Source organism: Cyprinodon variegatus, unplaced genomic scaffold (genome assembly GCF_000732505.1).
Source record: "Cyprinodon variegatus isolate N-32 unplaced genomic scaffold, C_variegatus-1.0 Scaffold103, whole genome shotgun sequence".
Lineage (NCBI taxonomy): Eukaryota > Metazoa > Chordata > Actinopteri > Cyprinodontiformes > Cyprinodontidae > Cyprinodon > Cyprinodon variegatus.
In genome coordinates this window covers 107,448-123,037 of record NW_015150556.1, presented here as the reverse complement: position 1 = coordinate 123,037, position 15,590 = coordinate 107,448, and the positions used below count along the sequence as shown (strand labels likewise).

Here is a 15,590-nt window from a genome sequence, read left to right as displayed (position 1 = left end):
ATTTATGTGAATCCTTCCTTTTTCTTTTAAATAAATGTTTAAAAGTGAAAAGTAAATCCTTTTGTGTTGTTTGTAATAATAGGTAAAAGATCATGGGACGTAAAGACTAGAAGCAACACTGCAATACTAAATGATTTTACTAAATTAAAATAGTAGTGCAATGAATAATCAATCAAATAAGATAAATAAGTTATTAAATCTTATAATACAGTAATAAGGAAATCAAACAGTTAAAACTTTGGAATAGAAATCCAACATTTTAAGTAATTACAATTTTGTAGCAATACATAAAATATGACTCAACATTTTTGACATGTAATTTCATGTTCAGATCTATGGAAAGTGGGTGCTCCACGTTGGTTCCTGGGACAAGCACGGCCTGAAGTCCGACCTGCAGTCGGTTCACAGCTCCTGGGTAGACCTGTCCCCCACCTCTGACAGCGGGGTCATCGCCCTGTACTGGGCCGACCGTCTGTAAGGACTCTGCTCATTTTTAATGGCCCTATCTGACCGTTTAAAGTGTTATTGATCTGGTCTGTGGTTTTCATTGTGAATTAAAGGGTTGATATTGACTGCTGTTCTTTCACAGTAATGAAGACAAGTGTCTCCAGGGTGCAGCAAACATCACTATATCAGGAATAACAAGCCACACCGCTTGTATGTGTTTTGAAATAATCAGTGAATTGTTTTCCTGAGTCAGTCCTGCGTGGATGTAGCATGCAGACAAATCATCCCAAATGCACCATGAACTGAGACGTCTCCTCATATTTTACAGTCATAATCAATGGTCACACTTCCTATCATGATGGAAAGTATTATGAGACATGCAGCGACTGCCTCCTGTCTGAGGACACCACCCTCCTCCCTGATGGCAAATCAAAGGGCCGTTACCTGTTTCTCTTCAGTGAGACACTTTTCCTTTACCCTTTGTTGCATCATTGAAGTGACATGCATTGTGTTTGGGTAACATTTTAACATGATCCATCTCTTTAAAGCACGAACTGGTGCTCTGCAGCCGTCTGAGCTGGAAACCTTCAAAAAGCAGGCAGAATGTCTTGGATTTCTCCCAGAGTATCACTTCGTAAACACAGGTTACTCTTTTGTCTTATCAAAATCCAAGGGAACCAGAGGAAAGAGTTATATTGGTGTAATTATTTTCTTTTATTTCAGATCTGTGTCCAGATGGCAGGGAGAAAACATCACCTGCTGGTCAGAAAACAGAGGAGGATGACACTGAGAATCAGCCAGCTGAGGATTAGAGCACAGAGATGAGGCCACTCAGTGGGCAGTCCACCATCCCCTCACAAATCCAGTTTAACATGCACTAAATTACATTTGCATATTGCTATAGGCTATTAGACCCATTCGTTGTAATTTAGCCAAGGCAGTTAAATGTCATTAATGTTGATGTAGTTTTATTTGTATGATTAATTGATGTATATGATGAATAAAGGCAGTTTTTTCATTTCTCTGTTCTACAAAATGGTCTCTCAACTTTTTAAACTGATAATTTTTGTTGTTTACTTCTTATTAATACTGATGCAGCTCTAATGAAATGCAGAGCCTGTTGCTGGGTAACATGCAGCAGAAGAGACAAAAGTGCCCAACGGAAAAGCAACCTTTGCTGATGTAAAGCTCAGTCAGATCTTTTATTTGGACGATTGAAAAGTTGTGGCACTCTGCCGGAGTTCATTCAGGAGGGAAAGTTTTTGCAACAGAGGAGCATTGATCAGGTCTTTCAGAGCTGCTCCCAAAGAGATCTGCATGTGTCCTAATGGTTCCTGGAAAGGCTTTGCATAAGTATTTCAGTGTGTAGAACACCCGCCTCCTCCCTCGTTTTTAGCACTTACACAACAACTTCTTTTAGTCTAAAAGCCCAGTGGAGAAAATGACCGGGTACCAGAGGGTTTTTTGTTGGAGGATCAGTAACATCTGCTGTCTGACCATGGCTCTGTCTGTTGTTGGGTTTCTGCTGACTCTTGCTTCTCTCAGTGCAGCATCTGCACCGGACTGTGAGGAGCTGGTTCAACCTTACATGCCGGAGGAGCCTGATCAGGTGGGTTCTGCTTACTTTGGTTTACTTCTAAACGTATCCCAGCAGTGGAGAACAATTTAACGTTTGCGTTTTTTCTCTCATACACTTTTGATCTAAGTTATTTGGAAAATGGATTTATGTGATGGGAGCAGGTGATCCAGTGACATACCACAAAGCACTGGAATACATGAAAAGTTCCTGGATTGAGCTGCAGCCCACTTCTGACAACCTAACTGTGACCCTGAGATGGGGGGACTACTGCTTGTGAGTCCATCCACTATATAAAGTTTTTTTCTAAAAGTACTGACACCCCAAAAACATTTAAAAAAAAAAAACATTTTACAAGATTACAACTGTTAACATTAATGTTAATTTTCAGGATTTTTATGTACCGGTAATTGGCAAAGATAGAATAGTGCATGATTATAAAGTGGAAGACAAAGTTGAAAGTTTTTTCCTTAATAGATAAGAATATTAAAAGAAATTAGTGTCTTTATTCAACAATGTAATATTGAACCACTGTGTATGGTAGCTAGTTTTTGGATAGCATGTTTCCTTCAGCTTTATATCTTAAATGAAATCATTTTCAAACATCAGTTAACAATCTTGCTGCTGATTATGATTTGAACTTTGACCACGCCACTAAAACACATGCATATACCCCAGTCGGCCTCAGCAGATGGCCGCTTACACTGAGCCTGGTTCTGCTGGAGGTTTCTTCAACTGAATTGAAATTGAATATACTTTTATCTAAACCTTTCAATTCAATTCAGTTTATTTATATAGTGCCAATTCACTACACATGTCATCTCAAGACACTTTTCATTTCACCAGATAATACAGTCAAATTGATTCAAAGTTTTCTAAGGAAAACCAGTTGATTGCATCGACTCATTGACTCAAATGCAATCCCTCATACTAAGCATGCTTGTAGCGACAGTGGAGAGGAAAAACTCCCTTTTGACAGGAAGAAACCTGCAGCAGAACCAGGCTCAGTGTGAGCGGCCATCTGCCAACGCCATTGTAGCATCATTTAGGAGCAGTTTTTTTGTTTTGTTTTTTGTCTCCCCGCTATGCCCTGTTGTTAGCTCGCTCCTTATCCCTGTTAACTTGTACTAGCTACCTGCACAGGAAAATGAAAGCCGCCCCAAAGCATTATGCTGCCATTACCAGCTTTTGACATTTATTGTAATTTCTAACATGCAAATAATTTTACAAGTAGACATGAGGGTTTAGGGTTTGATCTCATCTGACTCTACTATACAGTACCTTCTCCACATGTTTAGGGTTTCTCCTACACAGCTTGTGACAAACTGCAGACAAGACTTTGTCTGCCAGAGGGATTTTCTTCCACGAGTTAAAGACAATATCATTGCAAACCAAACTTCAAAGATGTGCTTTTGTTTTGACAAATCACATTCTAATAAAATACATACAATTTGGTGTTTGTAGCATGAAAAAGGTGAAATCTTTTTGAGGCATGAATCCTTCAGGAATCCGCTGCAGTGTGAAAAATGTTTGGATTTTCGTGGAATTGAGTTGATTTAAAGCTTACATAACGTTTCCCATCTGTTTTTCAGTAACCGCTGCATCTTTGGGAAAGTAAATGCAACCATCTCTGGGCTTACGGCCACATTTCGCAGTATGTGCAACACTAGTAATCCTCCTTATCTGAAAAAGAAAAAACACACATTTAATTTAAATGGATCTCCATATAAAAACAACTGTTCATGATCAAAGGGTTTCCTGCATTTATAGAAAACTTGTCGGACCACAAGGGACACCTCCTGCAGACCTGCTCCGGCTGCCTGCTGTGGACGGATACTTTCCGTAATATGGATGTCACTGGCAGATTCATCATGCAGTTTAGTAAGCACTGCTGTCATCTGCATATTTCAGTAATATCTAGAAGTTCTTCGATTACATTGAAGTCATTTTTTCCCCAGCAAGGACAGGAAATTTAAATCCCAAAGTGGTAGAAAATTTCAAGGAGCAAGCAAAATGTCTGAACTTTCCAGAGAACTTCCACAGCTACGACACGACAGCAGGTCAGTGACTATAGCAGCCATCTCAAGGCAACAGAAATAGCAGAAATCACCAGCAGGTGGAGATCTCACACCATAAAATCAAGAATTCATACAAGACAATTTATTCTTAACTGTATTGTTTATTTGGTAAAGTTGTTTGCATCTTCTCACAGGATTTATCTTTATGTTTTACAGAACTGTGTCCTGACAACAAAGAGACAAAAGACTGAGCAGCAATAAAAGATAGTCAATGAAACCTTATGTGCCACTTGAAACCATACGCACAATTTTATCTTTGACTGAAACCAGCATTTTCTTTACAGATTTCCACTGGGAGACTCCAAACTGTTTAAAAAGAACTCCTTTAACATGCTTCCATGACTTATCTGAAGGTGAACATTTCTATTCTGTGATGGCACACATTAGACCAGCTGTCATGTACAAATAATGAAGTCGTGTCAACTTCCCCTGAACCATGAATCAGCAAATTTGTCCCAGAAGAGAAACTTTGGTGTGGTTAAGTCTAAATATTGTTTTAAAGCGTCAGTATCATTTTAAAAATAAAAAGCGAAGAATGAATAAACAGCATGCACATTGTTTTTGCACATGTTGATCATACAGTCTGGACAGTGAGAAAATACCTGCTAAATTAATAATTCAAATGATTTTTGCTTGCTTGGTTTATCTTGCTTACATATTTTGAGAACGTTCATTGAAATATTTTGTCTTTAAACCGATTAGGACTAGAATCTAACCTACAAATCTGTAATATATGCTGGATTAAATATATGGATGCTTCTTCTGATTCAATGAAAGAGTATAAAAGATAATACATTCAAGGTTTAGTTATAAGGTGGGTGCAGTGCACGAACAAAAACCAAAAGCAAGATTTGTTTTGGTCCAATCTAAGCACTATCATTACTTTTCTGCATTTTGTCACATTACTGGCACAAATTTCCTCCCATTTTATGTTATGTTAAATAAACCATGACAGGGTGCAGTGTGTGTTCATTCCTCTTTACTGATATCAAATCAAAGCCTAATCCAGCCAATATCCTTCATTAAAAATCCTATTAGAGTCCTCCTTTTGTATTGTTTTCATAGAGCACACCTTTTCTATGAACTGCAGGGATCAATCCAACATTCAAGACTGTTAAAGGTTAGGAACTCCACGCCTGAATTGGCAAATGAAAGACAAGACAAGATGAGATTTAAAGAATAAGCAGAGAGGCTTAGGCTCTGTCATCTATCATTTATGCGGCTACTTTGGCCTGAATAGTCCCATATTGCAGTTTGCTACAATAATAAAAATACAATCCACAGTGTGGAAAAACAACATCCCCATGGTGGAACAGGTTGGTGGCAGCATTGTGTGGGGAGGCTTTTCTTCATTAAAGACGGAAGCTCGTAAACATTAATGAGAGGATGGATGGAGGCAGACAGAGGTCAACCCTGACAGAGGAAATGTAAGAGGTGATAAAAGATTAAAGCTGGAGTCAAATTTGAAACAAAGTTTAATTTATCCATTCTAAGGTAGCTTGAGCTGTTCTGCAAAGAATGAATAAAATTTCAGTGTTTTCACATTAAACTGTTAAGAGACATAACTATATTATTAAGCCAGTAGTTTCTCAACCATCCAAATAAATATCCAAATATTTGGGCTTGGATGCTTAGTCCCGGTAAAAGAACATCTGCCTCAGCAAACCAGTTTAGAGAGGACCTACTGACTTTAGAAACATGACTTTCCGCTTGTGCTCTCAGTAAGGTCCAAAAGTCATGAGAGTTTGATGTTGATGGGATTGCAGACTTTCAACATGAAAACCATTTGGATGCATTAGAGTAGACTGAGAGCCAGGCCTTCATATACTGCATCAGTCTTTGACAGGACAAATGCACAAACATTCCCATAAACATGTTTAACCATGTGGACAGCTTTCCCAGAAGAGCTGCAGCTACAGTATAAGAGCTGCAATGACCTACATCACATGGAAGTTTTGGACTAGGAATAGGATGTGACTGAAGCTCATAGATGAGAAATGGCAAGTCTATGAGCTCTATAATTGAGAGTTGTAGCATTAATTGCAGTAAAATTATGGTTTTCAAAAGAAGGCCAAATAGAAATGCATTTTACATTGCAGCTATTTGTCCTTTCAAAGAGAAAGCCACATAGTCTTTTCCATCCTGTTCCCAAACCATGCACCATCTAACATGAGTATTTTATGAAAATCCATTACAATAAATTACATTTAGTGGAAAAACATGTTAAAAGTGGAAAAGCCTAAGGGGGGGTAAAATTATTCTGTATGAGACTTTATGGGAAAGTTTGCATTACTTTAGGAGACAGTCTCTTATCATGTATTAGCCTAAGCCACTAGCTTGTTGTACTGGCTTCCAAGGACAGTATGCATCCTTTCCATCTTACAGGACCTGCTGCTTGATCCACTCCTATGGGTACTGTGTGTGTCCAAGCTGCTCTCTGCTGGTGGAAGTTGGTTGCACCTAAAAATTGCCGCCATCTGCTTCTGGCACTGAGAGGAGCCATAATAGTACAGGAGTGGATCCAGGCAGCAACTGAGGCTGCCTATACACAAAGACAACAGGTAGGCCTGGTAGGAATGATCACTGGATGAGTGGCTAATATAAACATAGTGAAACATCAGGATGATGTTCGTAGGAGTGAAGCAGACCATAAACACAAGCAGCACCACCACAGCCATCACTATAGCCCGAGTCTTCTTGGAGCGGTTCTCCACATTGGCTGCTGCTAAAGCCTGAATGATTCGAACATAGCAGACAATAGTAAAGACAAAAGGTATGAAGAAGAAGATGGAAGAGTATATGGGGAAGAAGTAGAGATAATAAGATTGTAGGGTCTCTACAGCCTGCACATCATGACAGGTAGTAATTCCAAGGTCTGATAAATGTAGCGTCTGTCCAGAGAGCAGGAGGGGGAACACTCCTCCCAGGGATAGGAGCCACATGGCTGCACAGATGGCTGCAGCAGTCTGAGGGCTCCGCCATGTCAGGGAGTTCATGGGGTAAACCACAGCAAGGAAACGGTCCACGCTGATGCACATGACGAGCAGCACTGAGCAGTACATGTTGCAATGAAAAGCTGCTGTGACAATCCTGCACAGGAAAGCCCCATAGATCCAATTGTTGCCATGGTAATGGTATGCAATTTTAAATGGAAGGAAAAGACTGAACAGAAGGTCAGCACAGGCCAGGTTCAGCATGTAGATCACTGCAGGCTTCCTTGGCCGGATGCGGTGGACAAACATCACCATGGCTAGAAGGTTGAGAGGCACGCTGATGATGAAGACCAGGGTGTAAACTGTTGGGACAAAGCTGGTTGAAAGGCGACCCTGGAGAAACTCCTTTGCCTCCTTGGAGACAACGTAGAGCTTTTGCTGGTGGTGGCCGTGTTTTTTCACCACTTTCTGTTCGGCCTCAAAACCTGAGCCATCGTCATCGCTGTCCAATGCGGACAGGTCAATGTAGTCCACAGGTTCTTCAGTTACCAGAACGAAGCGACCAGAGAAAGTCCGAGGAAGCAACACAGAGCCTTAAGAAAGACACAAAGATTTTTTTTAAAAAATGTATAACCCTCAATAGCATCTGGTGTCCAACTATAAAGGCTTTAATGTTTCAAAGCAAACATTGCTGGCATAATATCTCATCTAGTGCATTAAAAAAATGCTAGGTTTTTCCACCATGTTTTCACTCCCAGAAACAAAGCTGAATGCATATCTGTGTTACATCATTAACCAAAATGTGCTGCAGTTTTCTAGCATTTAATCAACCTACAGGCCCTCAACAGCTGAATGGAAACTTTCATTTTTTTAAGGGTAATTTTATTGACTTTAAAACATCCTTTTGCAGCTTACCAAAACCATTTCTTTCAAACTAGCTTGTAAGGAGCCGATTTAAACCAAACTGCATTTGCACTTTAATAACCTATTAAACTAAAATTACCTTTCATAAAAATTAAATTTTTGGTTTCAGATGAAGTAGTTCTTATCCCCTTATCAAAACACCATTAAAAACAATGTTCAGAAGGGAGATATCCGATATTTAAAATCCAGTGCATTTGAATGTGAACTCAATACGATTCAATTAGTTCTTAAATTCAGTCTTCTAGTGTTTGCCTTTTATAAATCAAGACATAGGCAAAAAAACATCTTTGCACACGTGCATATGTTCTGTGAAGTTTAAAGGTACTCACCATTTTCTGTGCAGTATACTGAGCTTTGACTTAAAGCAAAAACAAGCAAGCTGAAAGCTTGAGGAAACATCCTGTTGCTGTAGATCCTCCAATAATTGATGGCTGGACTAAAATTATCGGTTTGTCAGAATTCAGTTTCTGAGCCGTTTTTGTCTGCAGATATTCAGAAAATTTGAGCATTGAGGACACACCCCGCCTCTCGGCCCTGTGGCCCTCCTCTTTACTGAGAAAATGAATGATCACTGAAACTGACAGCTTCAAATGTTTTTTTTTCTCCAGAAATTTATATTTTTTTTCCCATTTCCTTCCTTATTTCTGTCTGACTGCCAGTTACAAACTCTACATTTCATTTTATCATAATGCCTTTATCCTTATAATAGCTCAGCTTTAATAAACTTAAAAAATCTAAATCTCAAACAGAGGTGAGAAAAACAGTCTTAACATATGGAGTTTATTTTGTACATTGGTCAAAGATTTTCAGATAATTATATACTAATAATAGTAACATTCAAATAAATCTGTAGCTTTAATATTGATTTAAAACCCATTTTTATATATCTAAAAGGCACTGGTAAGCTGTAGTAATGGCTATTTTAGTTTTTTCCAACATGTAAGGTCCTTTTTCTTGTTTTTTTACATATAAAATATGAATTCCATCACAATTTAATTTCTAAAAAGTACATTACATTTACAATCAACACAGAAAATAAACTGAACAGACACAGAAAGTTGACAATTGATTCAGATTCATTAAATTAAAAGCAGGTGATGTTTTATAATTTGGTTCAAAAACTCCAAAGGCACTATTTGTTTGCTCCCAGTAGTTCTCTCGCTCACTCTTCCGTGCTCATTTTCCATAAAACTTCTTGTTGAGAAGGAAGATGAGTAAGTTAACGTTTACTTTGGCTTTATCAAACATCTTCATGACAGCCACGCCCTCATATTGCAGCTGAAGAAGGTCCTGGACATAAAGCAAACAACTTATAAGTCATTTAAACAACTTTAGGATTATTCTTTCACAAGGAGATTTCATTAAAAAATGGACACTTCCTGCAGTCAACCAAAGACAGGAAGAGGACATTTCGGTCACTGCAGTCAAGGATTGACTTTTTTTCTTCTTCTTTTCACTAATTTCAGACACGTTAGAAATATTCACAGTACCTGGAAATGAAGTGGGACCTTTTCCATTTCAACACCCATAAATTTGGCTTTCACTTCAAAATCTCCAACTTCCTCAGTGGGAGAAATGTCAAACATAACATTCTTGAACCTGTGGAGGTAAGAAAGCAAATTCTTATTATTTAACATCTTTTTCCTTGGTTTAAGGGACGGAATTATGAAGTCAATGTTTGACCAAACTAATAGATTCAGCCTCAAAGCATGATTCTTTAACATTCTTTTTCACACAGAATGAACTGGTAGACCTGTTCAAAGAGTATTTCCTGGATTGATATTGACACATGGTTGTTTATCACCTCCAAAAAAATTAAATCAACCTTTTGAAACCTTAATCTAAGGCAGAAATATTGATGAACTTCCAAAATCTGTCACCTTTCAACCCAACATTTAATGTAGCTTGTTGGAATCTTATAGACCAAAACAAAGTATAGGATACTTGTTTTTATGCATTGTACTTTTTTTTCCTTAAGTAATGCATTTACACAGTAGAATGGCCTACATGTCTAGTCTGCTGCCTTTAATCCAACATCTCTAAAAACATCCTGTGCAATCATATACCATCAAAAGCCACCTAAGGGGTCCACCTGTTTGTAAAAATAACACGAGTAGTAGGCCAACTGTCATTTAAAGGCCTAGAAGCTGTAGTAGAGCCCTTAGAATTTAGCAAAAACAAAAATCAACCAAAACAAGGCCTTCCACCTAAACCAGACGGTTGGACAAAGATAGCAATAATTTAAAAAAGGAGGCATGGTAACCATGGATGCACGATATTGGGATTTTGGCCGATATCCGATATGCCGATATTTTAAAACTCATGTAGCCGATAACCGATATCGATGTTAAAGCTGGACAAAAATAAGTAGTCTTTGAAAATAGCAGTTTTGTTATCCATTTCTGACACTTTGAAAAATAATATACTCAAATATATTTTCATATGCTGATATCAAATTGATTTTAAAAACGCGGTATCGATCTATTTTACTTTCAAAATCTCTTGAAATTTCATCGTTCTGTTACAAACTCTCGTGATATTTTGCAAATTCTTGTAAGATTTTGTTAGTAAAATAGATCGATACCGCGTCGATATATCAACATATAAAAATATGGCAAAATTTTGTGAATTTTCGGGGGATTTTGTAGCATAACGATGACATATAGCAATATTTCATTAGTAAAAGAGATTGATATGGTGTTTTTAAATGTATCAATATTTTTCCCTCGTCTTTAGAAGTTTTTAAGTCTGTAAAAAAGAAGTTTTTGAGGAAGAAGAAGAAGTAGTATTTTTTTTTTTTTTAGACTTTACAAACTCAGAAGCTGATCAAATATCGGGTTAAATATCGGTGGGGTGGCCGATGTCCGATATTCAGTTTTAAGGCCGATACCGATAGGGGGCCGATTATATCGTGCATCCCTAATGGTAACCATGAAGGACCAGCAGAGATGGCCGGATCAGGTAGAAGGATCAGCTGACAGGACAGCGATTAGAGATGCACAATCGAAATGGGGGTAGAAAATGCAAGAGAAAAGCTGCTGCTGAGAGAAAGTAAACAATGATGTTTATAGTAATAAAAGATAAAGGACTGGCCAGTCTAAACCGAAATGAAACAAAATATGGGAGGGGAGCAACAAATAGTGTAGTTCAAAGTGAAGAAAACATCCAAATAAGATGTGTTAGAAGCTGAAAAGGAGTTTAGACCAGGGTGGAGCTTAATCTATCGGCTGGAAAACTGAACTAAACAAACACAGAGAGCTTTAATCTAATGTTTAGATTTAATCATGTTGATAGATCTCAATCCTTGTAATAAGCTGATCTTTACAGACGTGATCTGAGCCTGATGTAGAACACAACATTATATTAGTACAGACATGAACACCCTGCTGCTTTTCTCTTTAAATGCTCAAAAACTATAAATCATTTTCCATCCACTTTTGTCATACTAAATGATATAAAATCCTAATAAGGATCAAGGTTTGCAACGGTAATACGATAAAAGTCATGAAAACCTCTGGAAGGCACCGCAGACCTAAAGGAGAGTCTCTATCCATAACCAAAAAACTTACTGGTTTGTCTGAAGACCTTCTATCTCCAATATGACTCCCTTCTCATGCAATTTGGCTGCTGTGTACTTCAGAGACTGAGGCCTCCACTTCTTACTGCCCTTTTCTTCTCCTTTGCGGTCCAGTTTGATGGACCTGCGTGAATTCCTAAAACACAAAAAAAAAAAACATATTTTTATATACCTTCGTTTTGATGCATCTGTCAAAATACATCAGGACTAAGATCTAAAAATACTTAAATACATTTTTTTTAATTAATCTAACAAGGGTAAGAAACCACACTGACTTCCGATTGAGGTTATCCAGACAGGTTTTTATGTAGGTGTCGTAATAATTCATCTGTTCCTGGAAAAAGGCTGTTTTGGAGTTGAGTGCCGTCAGTGTTTGTTGAAGCTTGGTAAGCTCTGCCTTTCTCCTCTGTCTGTAGCGTCTCTGGTACCGAATGTCCTGTCGATTAAAGGTTTAAAGATCAGTTTTGATACAATTTAGACTAACTGGAGGAATATAAAGCCTGCACTTTCAAACAGACAGAATGAAGTAGTTTTCAACCTTTGCTATGTCGTTGATGATGTCTTGGAATTTGTTAGTGGCAGTGACGAGGCCAGCCTGTTCAATATTACGGAGATTTCTTAAGATCTTCCTCTTCTTTTGCTCGAGAGGCAGCTGGCTGTCCTCCAACACTGCTGGGCTGCTTTTCAGCCCCTCTGGAGTCTGAGCATCCTGGTCCGCCCTACGCTGGACCATCTTTGTATGCTCGGATTCCTTCAGAAACAAACAAAAAAAAGATGTTATATTAATTACATAAATAATAATCCAGACTTTTAACATTTTTCCATTTGGGTAAATTACAGTAACTGTCGAGATAAATAGAAGATATGACCTGTGGAGCCGTAGCTGGGGTCTCAAGGATGTCTGGTAATGTCTCTCCATGCTGGATCCGAAGGACATCAACAAGCAGCTTTTTGGTCCTGAAAGAAAATAAGCAGCATCTTTAAGTGAAACAAAATGTTAGTTTTAAAACAAGCAATAGTGAAGTCATATTGTTTAGACCAAACCGGAGGAGCTGTCGTCTTTGTGAAAACATGATGGAAACCACTCTAAGAGTTTCAGGAATGAAAATGTAGTCCTCTCAGAGGACTGATGTAATTTTTTTATAACTTGATTTACAATCATCTCTCGTTGGATGTGTTCCAGAGTCTTACATCATCCGTGATCCAACACAATATATAAAATTAAAGCTTTATATTTCTCTGCCAATTTATGTCAGGCAGGGTGAATATCACAGAGGGAAAAAACATGGTTGACGTAGAAAATGAAGCATTGCTGTTTCCAGAGGTGAACGAAAATAATGCTTACAACAAGTTGCTCTGATCACAGGTCCCCTTCCTATTTTTAAAAATACCAGTGTTAGTGCTTTGTTTTGCATTCTAGATGGTAAAGCGGCACCTCTCTTTTTTGGAGTAACCTGCATACATTTAGTTAGAAAAACCACAAATACTGTGGAGTAAAAAGTTTGAAATTAGTGTGTGATGTAGAAAATCGAATATTAGGACTGCCTTGTTATATATATCTATGCAATCTTTTATTAATAATCTACACTTTGGAAAACAGAAGAGGAGGTGATGTCTATCTCTCTACTAGCATACTCTTGAATGTATCTTAACTCGTCTTGCTATATATGTAGACACCCCATTTTGATATCTGCACTTAGTATTATGTCAAGCCCTCAAAAAATTCCCCAATCACCTTTTAAACATTCTTCTTTGATCTCCTCTGCCTCCTGAAAGGCTGACATCGCCTTGGCCATTTGCAAATTTCTCACGTAGGTTAGTAAGTAGACAGAAACAGATATAAACTGTCTTTTTTGCTTTACTTTAAAAATATTTATTTTATTTTAAATCAATCAAGCACCATGCATCATACTATATGGCAGGTAAAGACAGCATCTAGCTGATTCTGACTGAAGACCTGCTGCAGTTAAAATATGGGGAACATTTCCAGCTAACATGCTAATAGTATAATCTAAGTTACTGCGTCTTCACTATTTATTTGACATTGTGAGCGCGGCTTGAAAGACAGGACAAGAGCAACCGCATTGTTCCATAAGGCTGTTAAAGAGGATGCATGTTTAAAGGGTAGATAACCCCAGCCCCATTGCTCCTTCCTCTGTGGACAGAACACGATAGAGGAGCAGGAAAGACAACAAAGATATGTAGCTGAGTGACGCCTGCAAAGACGCACCAATTGTCTCACAAAAGCCAATGGAAAACAGAGTACTAACAGAGCAGTGCTGACTAGGTGCGATTTTTGCTGACAGTTTTGCAGTTGACGCCCACAGCTGCATTCAAAGCCTCAGAATGAGATAAATATAAGATTATTATGCCCAAGTTCTAAGCATTGACTTACTTTGTCATGAGGGTCTTCAAGTCTTTCTCATCTCCCTCCAGAAGTTCGAACTTGCTGGTCAGTGTTAGAGAGATCTCAGTCTTTGCCAGCTGACTCAGAGCGCTTTCTCTGTTTGGTTCATTTGGATCTAGAGCTCCTTCACCTAAAAGTACAGCAGCATAGTTTGCAAATCGAGGAAATGTGGAGAACTTAGGACTTAATAGTCAGGAGTTTTAAACCAGTACCAAGCAGAGCTTCTACATCAGGAACATCTCCCAGGTCCTGCAGCAGCTCGTGCAGCAGGTCATTTCGGTCTGGAGAGATGGCCTCCAGGTGCTCCAACACTAGCTGTATGTAAACAGTTGTGTTTAACCCAACCGGGTCATTTCAAACAATTTACAACAAAAGAGCCAAAAATAAACAAAGTAAATAAAACCAGTGTTTACAAGGTTGCTGGAATAAAAAATAATGAAGATCAAAGTCGAAATTTACTGAATATGCTGTTGCCTTTCAAGTTATCTAAAAAAAAGTTCCTATTAAATCATTGCATATCATTAGAATAAATGTTTCCCATCAAATCTCCTTTTACTTGTTCCATAGTCATTGAGGAACATTAACATCTGATAAGATTATATTCATAAGCAGAGGAAAAATATAGATGAAACATTTTCCTGATGCATTAATTCATCCATTAACAATCCTGTTTAGAGTTAAACTAAAAACACTTCATGCTTTATCCCTCGTCTCTCATTACTAATCGCTTTCCAAGGACAAGCTCAGGAAATATAAAGAATGGAAACAGGATAACGGTGAAAGAAAAATAGGATGGAAAGAAAAATACAGGAGGTCAGACATCATTATTTAAAGATGAATAAATCCCTCTACAGTCTGTATCAGCAATGAGTCTGTTTCCCATAGATGCAAGTTTCAAAATTGATTCAGTTTCTGTTTAAACTTCTCTTAATGAGATGCCAGAAAAATTTTGAAATAAAGTTAAAAAAAACAAAACAACTCTTGTCCCTCCCCCCCATATTGCTGCAGGCTAGCTGTGAGGGGCGGTTATGAGAGAAAGCACATGTCCTTGCTTAGAAGAAAGGTCACAGGTCTCAGAAAGTCATACAGTAGAACCCATCATCCTTATGAGCAACAGTTTTTAAAAATAGAAGTAAAGAAATTCAACTTTGTCATGACACTGTCACAAGTACAAGGCAACGAAATTCACTCTCTGCATTTAACCCATCCCTTTAGGGAGCAGTGAGCTGCAATTGTGCGGCACCCAGGGAGCAGTGTGGGAGTTAAGGGTCTTGCTCAGAGACCCAGACTGGCAGTCTGTAGGTGTGGGGCTTGAACTCAGAACCTCTTGATCCCCTAACCACTAGGTCACCTCTCCCCATTTAAAATTTAAACAAGCACACTGGTCATTGTGTACAGACTTAACAGCTGGCTGTTTATTCTACATATTACATCTCATGCAAAAATCAAGATAATAGTTATCAAACATTATTTATAGTTTATAGAAAGTTTTATTTCAAAATCAGGAAAAAAAAAAGTTGCTTTTCTGTTTAAAAGAAATGCCAATCAAAGCTGCACAAAAACTGCATTACTAAAGCTTAAAGGAATAGTACACCCAAAACATGATTAGCCTTCATTTTCTACTCACCCCCATGCTGAACAACACTCT

The 15,590-nt window shown here is 38.2% G+C and overlaps 3 protein-coding genes across 3 annotated transcripts in view; 1 reads left to right on the top strand and 2 right to left on the bottom strand.

The window, feature by feature from the left end:
* The window catches only part of LOC107084528, a 6,208-nt gene extending 1,149 nt beyond the window's left edge, over positions 1–5,059 (top strand). Inside the window, exons 2-11 of the mRNA XM_015374413.1 lie at positions 332–474; positions 590–657; positions 776–904; positions 996–1,091; positions 1,171–2,056; positions 2,154–2,299; positions 3,616–3,677; positions 3,794–3,904; positions 3,982–4,083; positions 4,258–5,059. Of these exons, the coding sequence (XP_015229899.1) occupies positions 332–474; positions 590–657; positions 776–904; positions 996–1,091; positions 1,171–1,259 (525 nt within the window). The 3' untranslated portion in view covers positions 1,260–2,056; positions 2,154–2,299; positions 3,616–3,677; ... (1 more) ...; positions 3,982–4,083; positions 4,258–5,059. The remainder of the gene's footprint in view (positions 1–331; positions 475–589; positions 658–775; positions 905–995; positions 1,092–1,170; positions 2,057–2,153; positions 2,300–3,615; positions 3,678–3,793; positions 3,905–3,981; positions 4,084–4,257) is intronic.
* f2r (coagulation factor II (thrombin) receptor) lies at positions 4,913–8,482 on the bottom strand. The gene is made up of 2 exons (XM_015374412.1): positions 8,288–8,482; positions 4,913–7,627 (listed from the first exon to the last, which is right to left on the bottom strand). The coding sequence occupies exons 1-2, from the start codon at positions 8,355–8,357 to the stop codon at positions 6,426–6,428; spliced, it is 1,272 nt and encodes a 423-aa protein (XP_015229898.1). The 5' UTR covers positions 8,358–8,482; the 3' UTR covers positions 4,913–6,425.
* Positions 8,483–8,719: 237 nt separating this feature from the next.
* The window catches only part of LOC107084533 (ras GTPase-activating-like protein IQGAP1), a 53,887-nt gene continuing 47,016 nt past the window's right edge, over positions 8,720–15,590 (bottom strand). Inside the window, exons 28-36 of the mRNA XM_015374420.1 lie at positions 14,356–14,362; positions 14,155–14,257; positions 13,931–14,072; positions 12,405–12,492; positions 12,074–12,286; positions 11,811–11,971; positions 11,528–11,671; positions 9,449–9,557; positions 8,720–9,248 (exon numbers count right to left, since the gene is read on the bottom strand). Coding sequence (XP_015229906.1) covers positions 9,135–9,248; positions 9,449–9,557; positions 11,528–11,671; positions 11,811–11,971; positions 12,074–12,286; positions 12,405–12,492; positions 13,931–14,072; positions 14,155–14,257; positions 14,356–14,362 — 1,081 coding nt within the window. The 3' untranslated portion in view covers positions 8,720–9,134. The remainder of the gene's footprint in view (positions 9,249–9,448; positions 9,558–11,527; positions 11,672–11,810; positions 11,972–12,073; positions 12,287–12,404; positions 12,493–13,930; positions 14,073–14,154; positions 14,258–14,355; positions 14,363–15,590) is intronic.

What these genes read in the sequence shown, in the direction of transcription:
- f2r (XM_015374412.1), bottom strand. Translation starts at nt 8,357, where the DNA reads ATGTTTCCTCAAGCTTTCAGCTTGCTTGTTTTTGCTTTAAGTCAAAGC. An exon ending in AGTATACTGCACAGAAAATG is followed by an intron (nt 7,628 to 8,287) that starts GTGAGTACCTTT and finishes GTCTTTCTTAAG; the next exon opens with GCTCTGTGTTGCTTCCTCGG.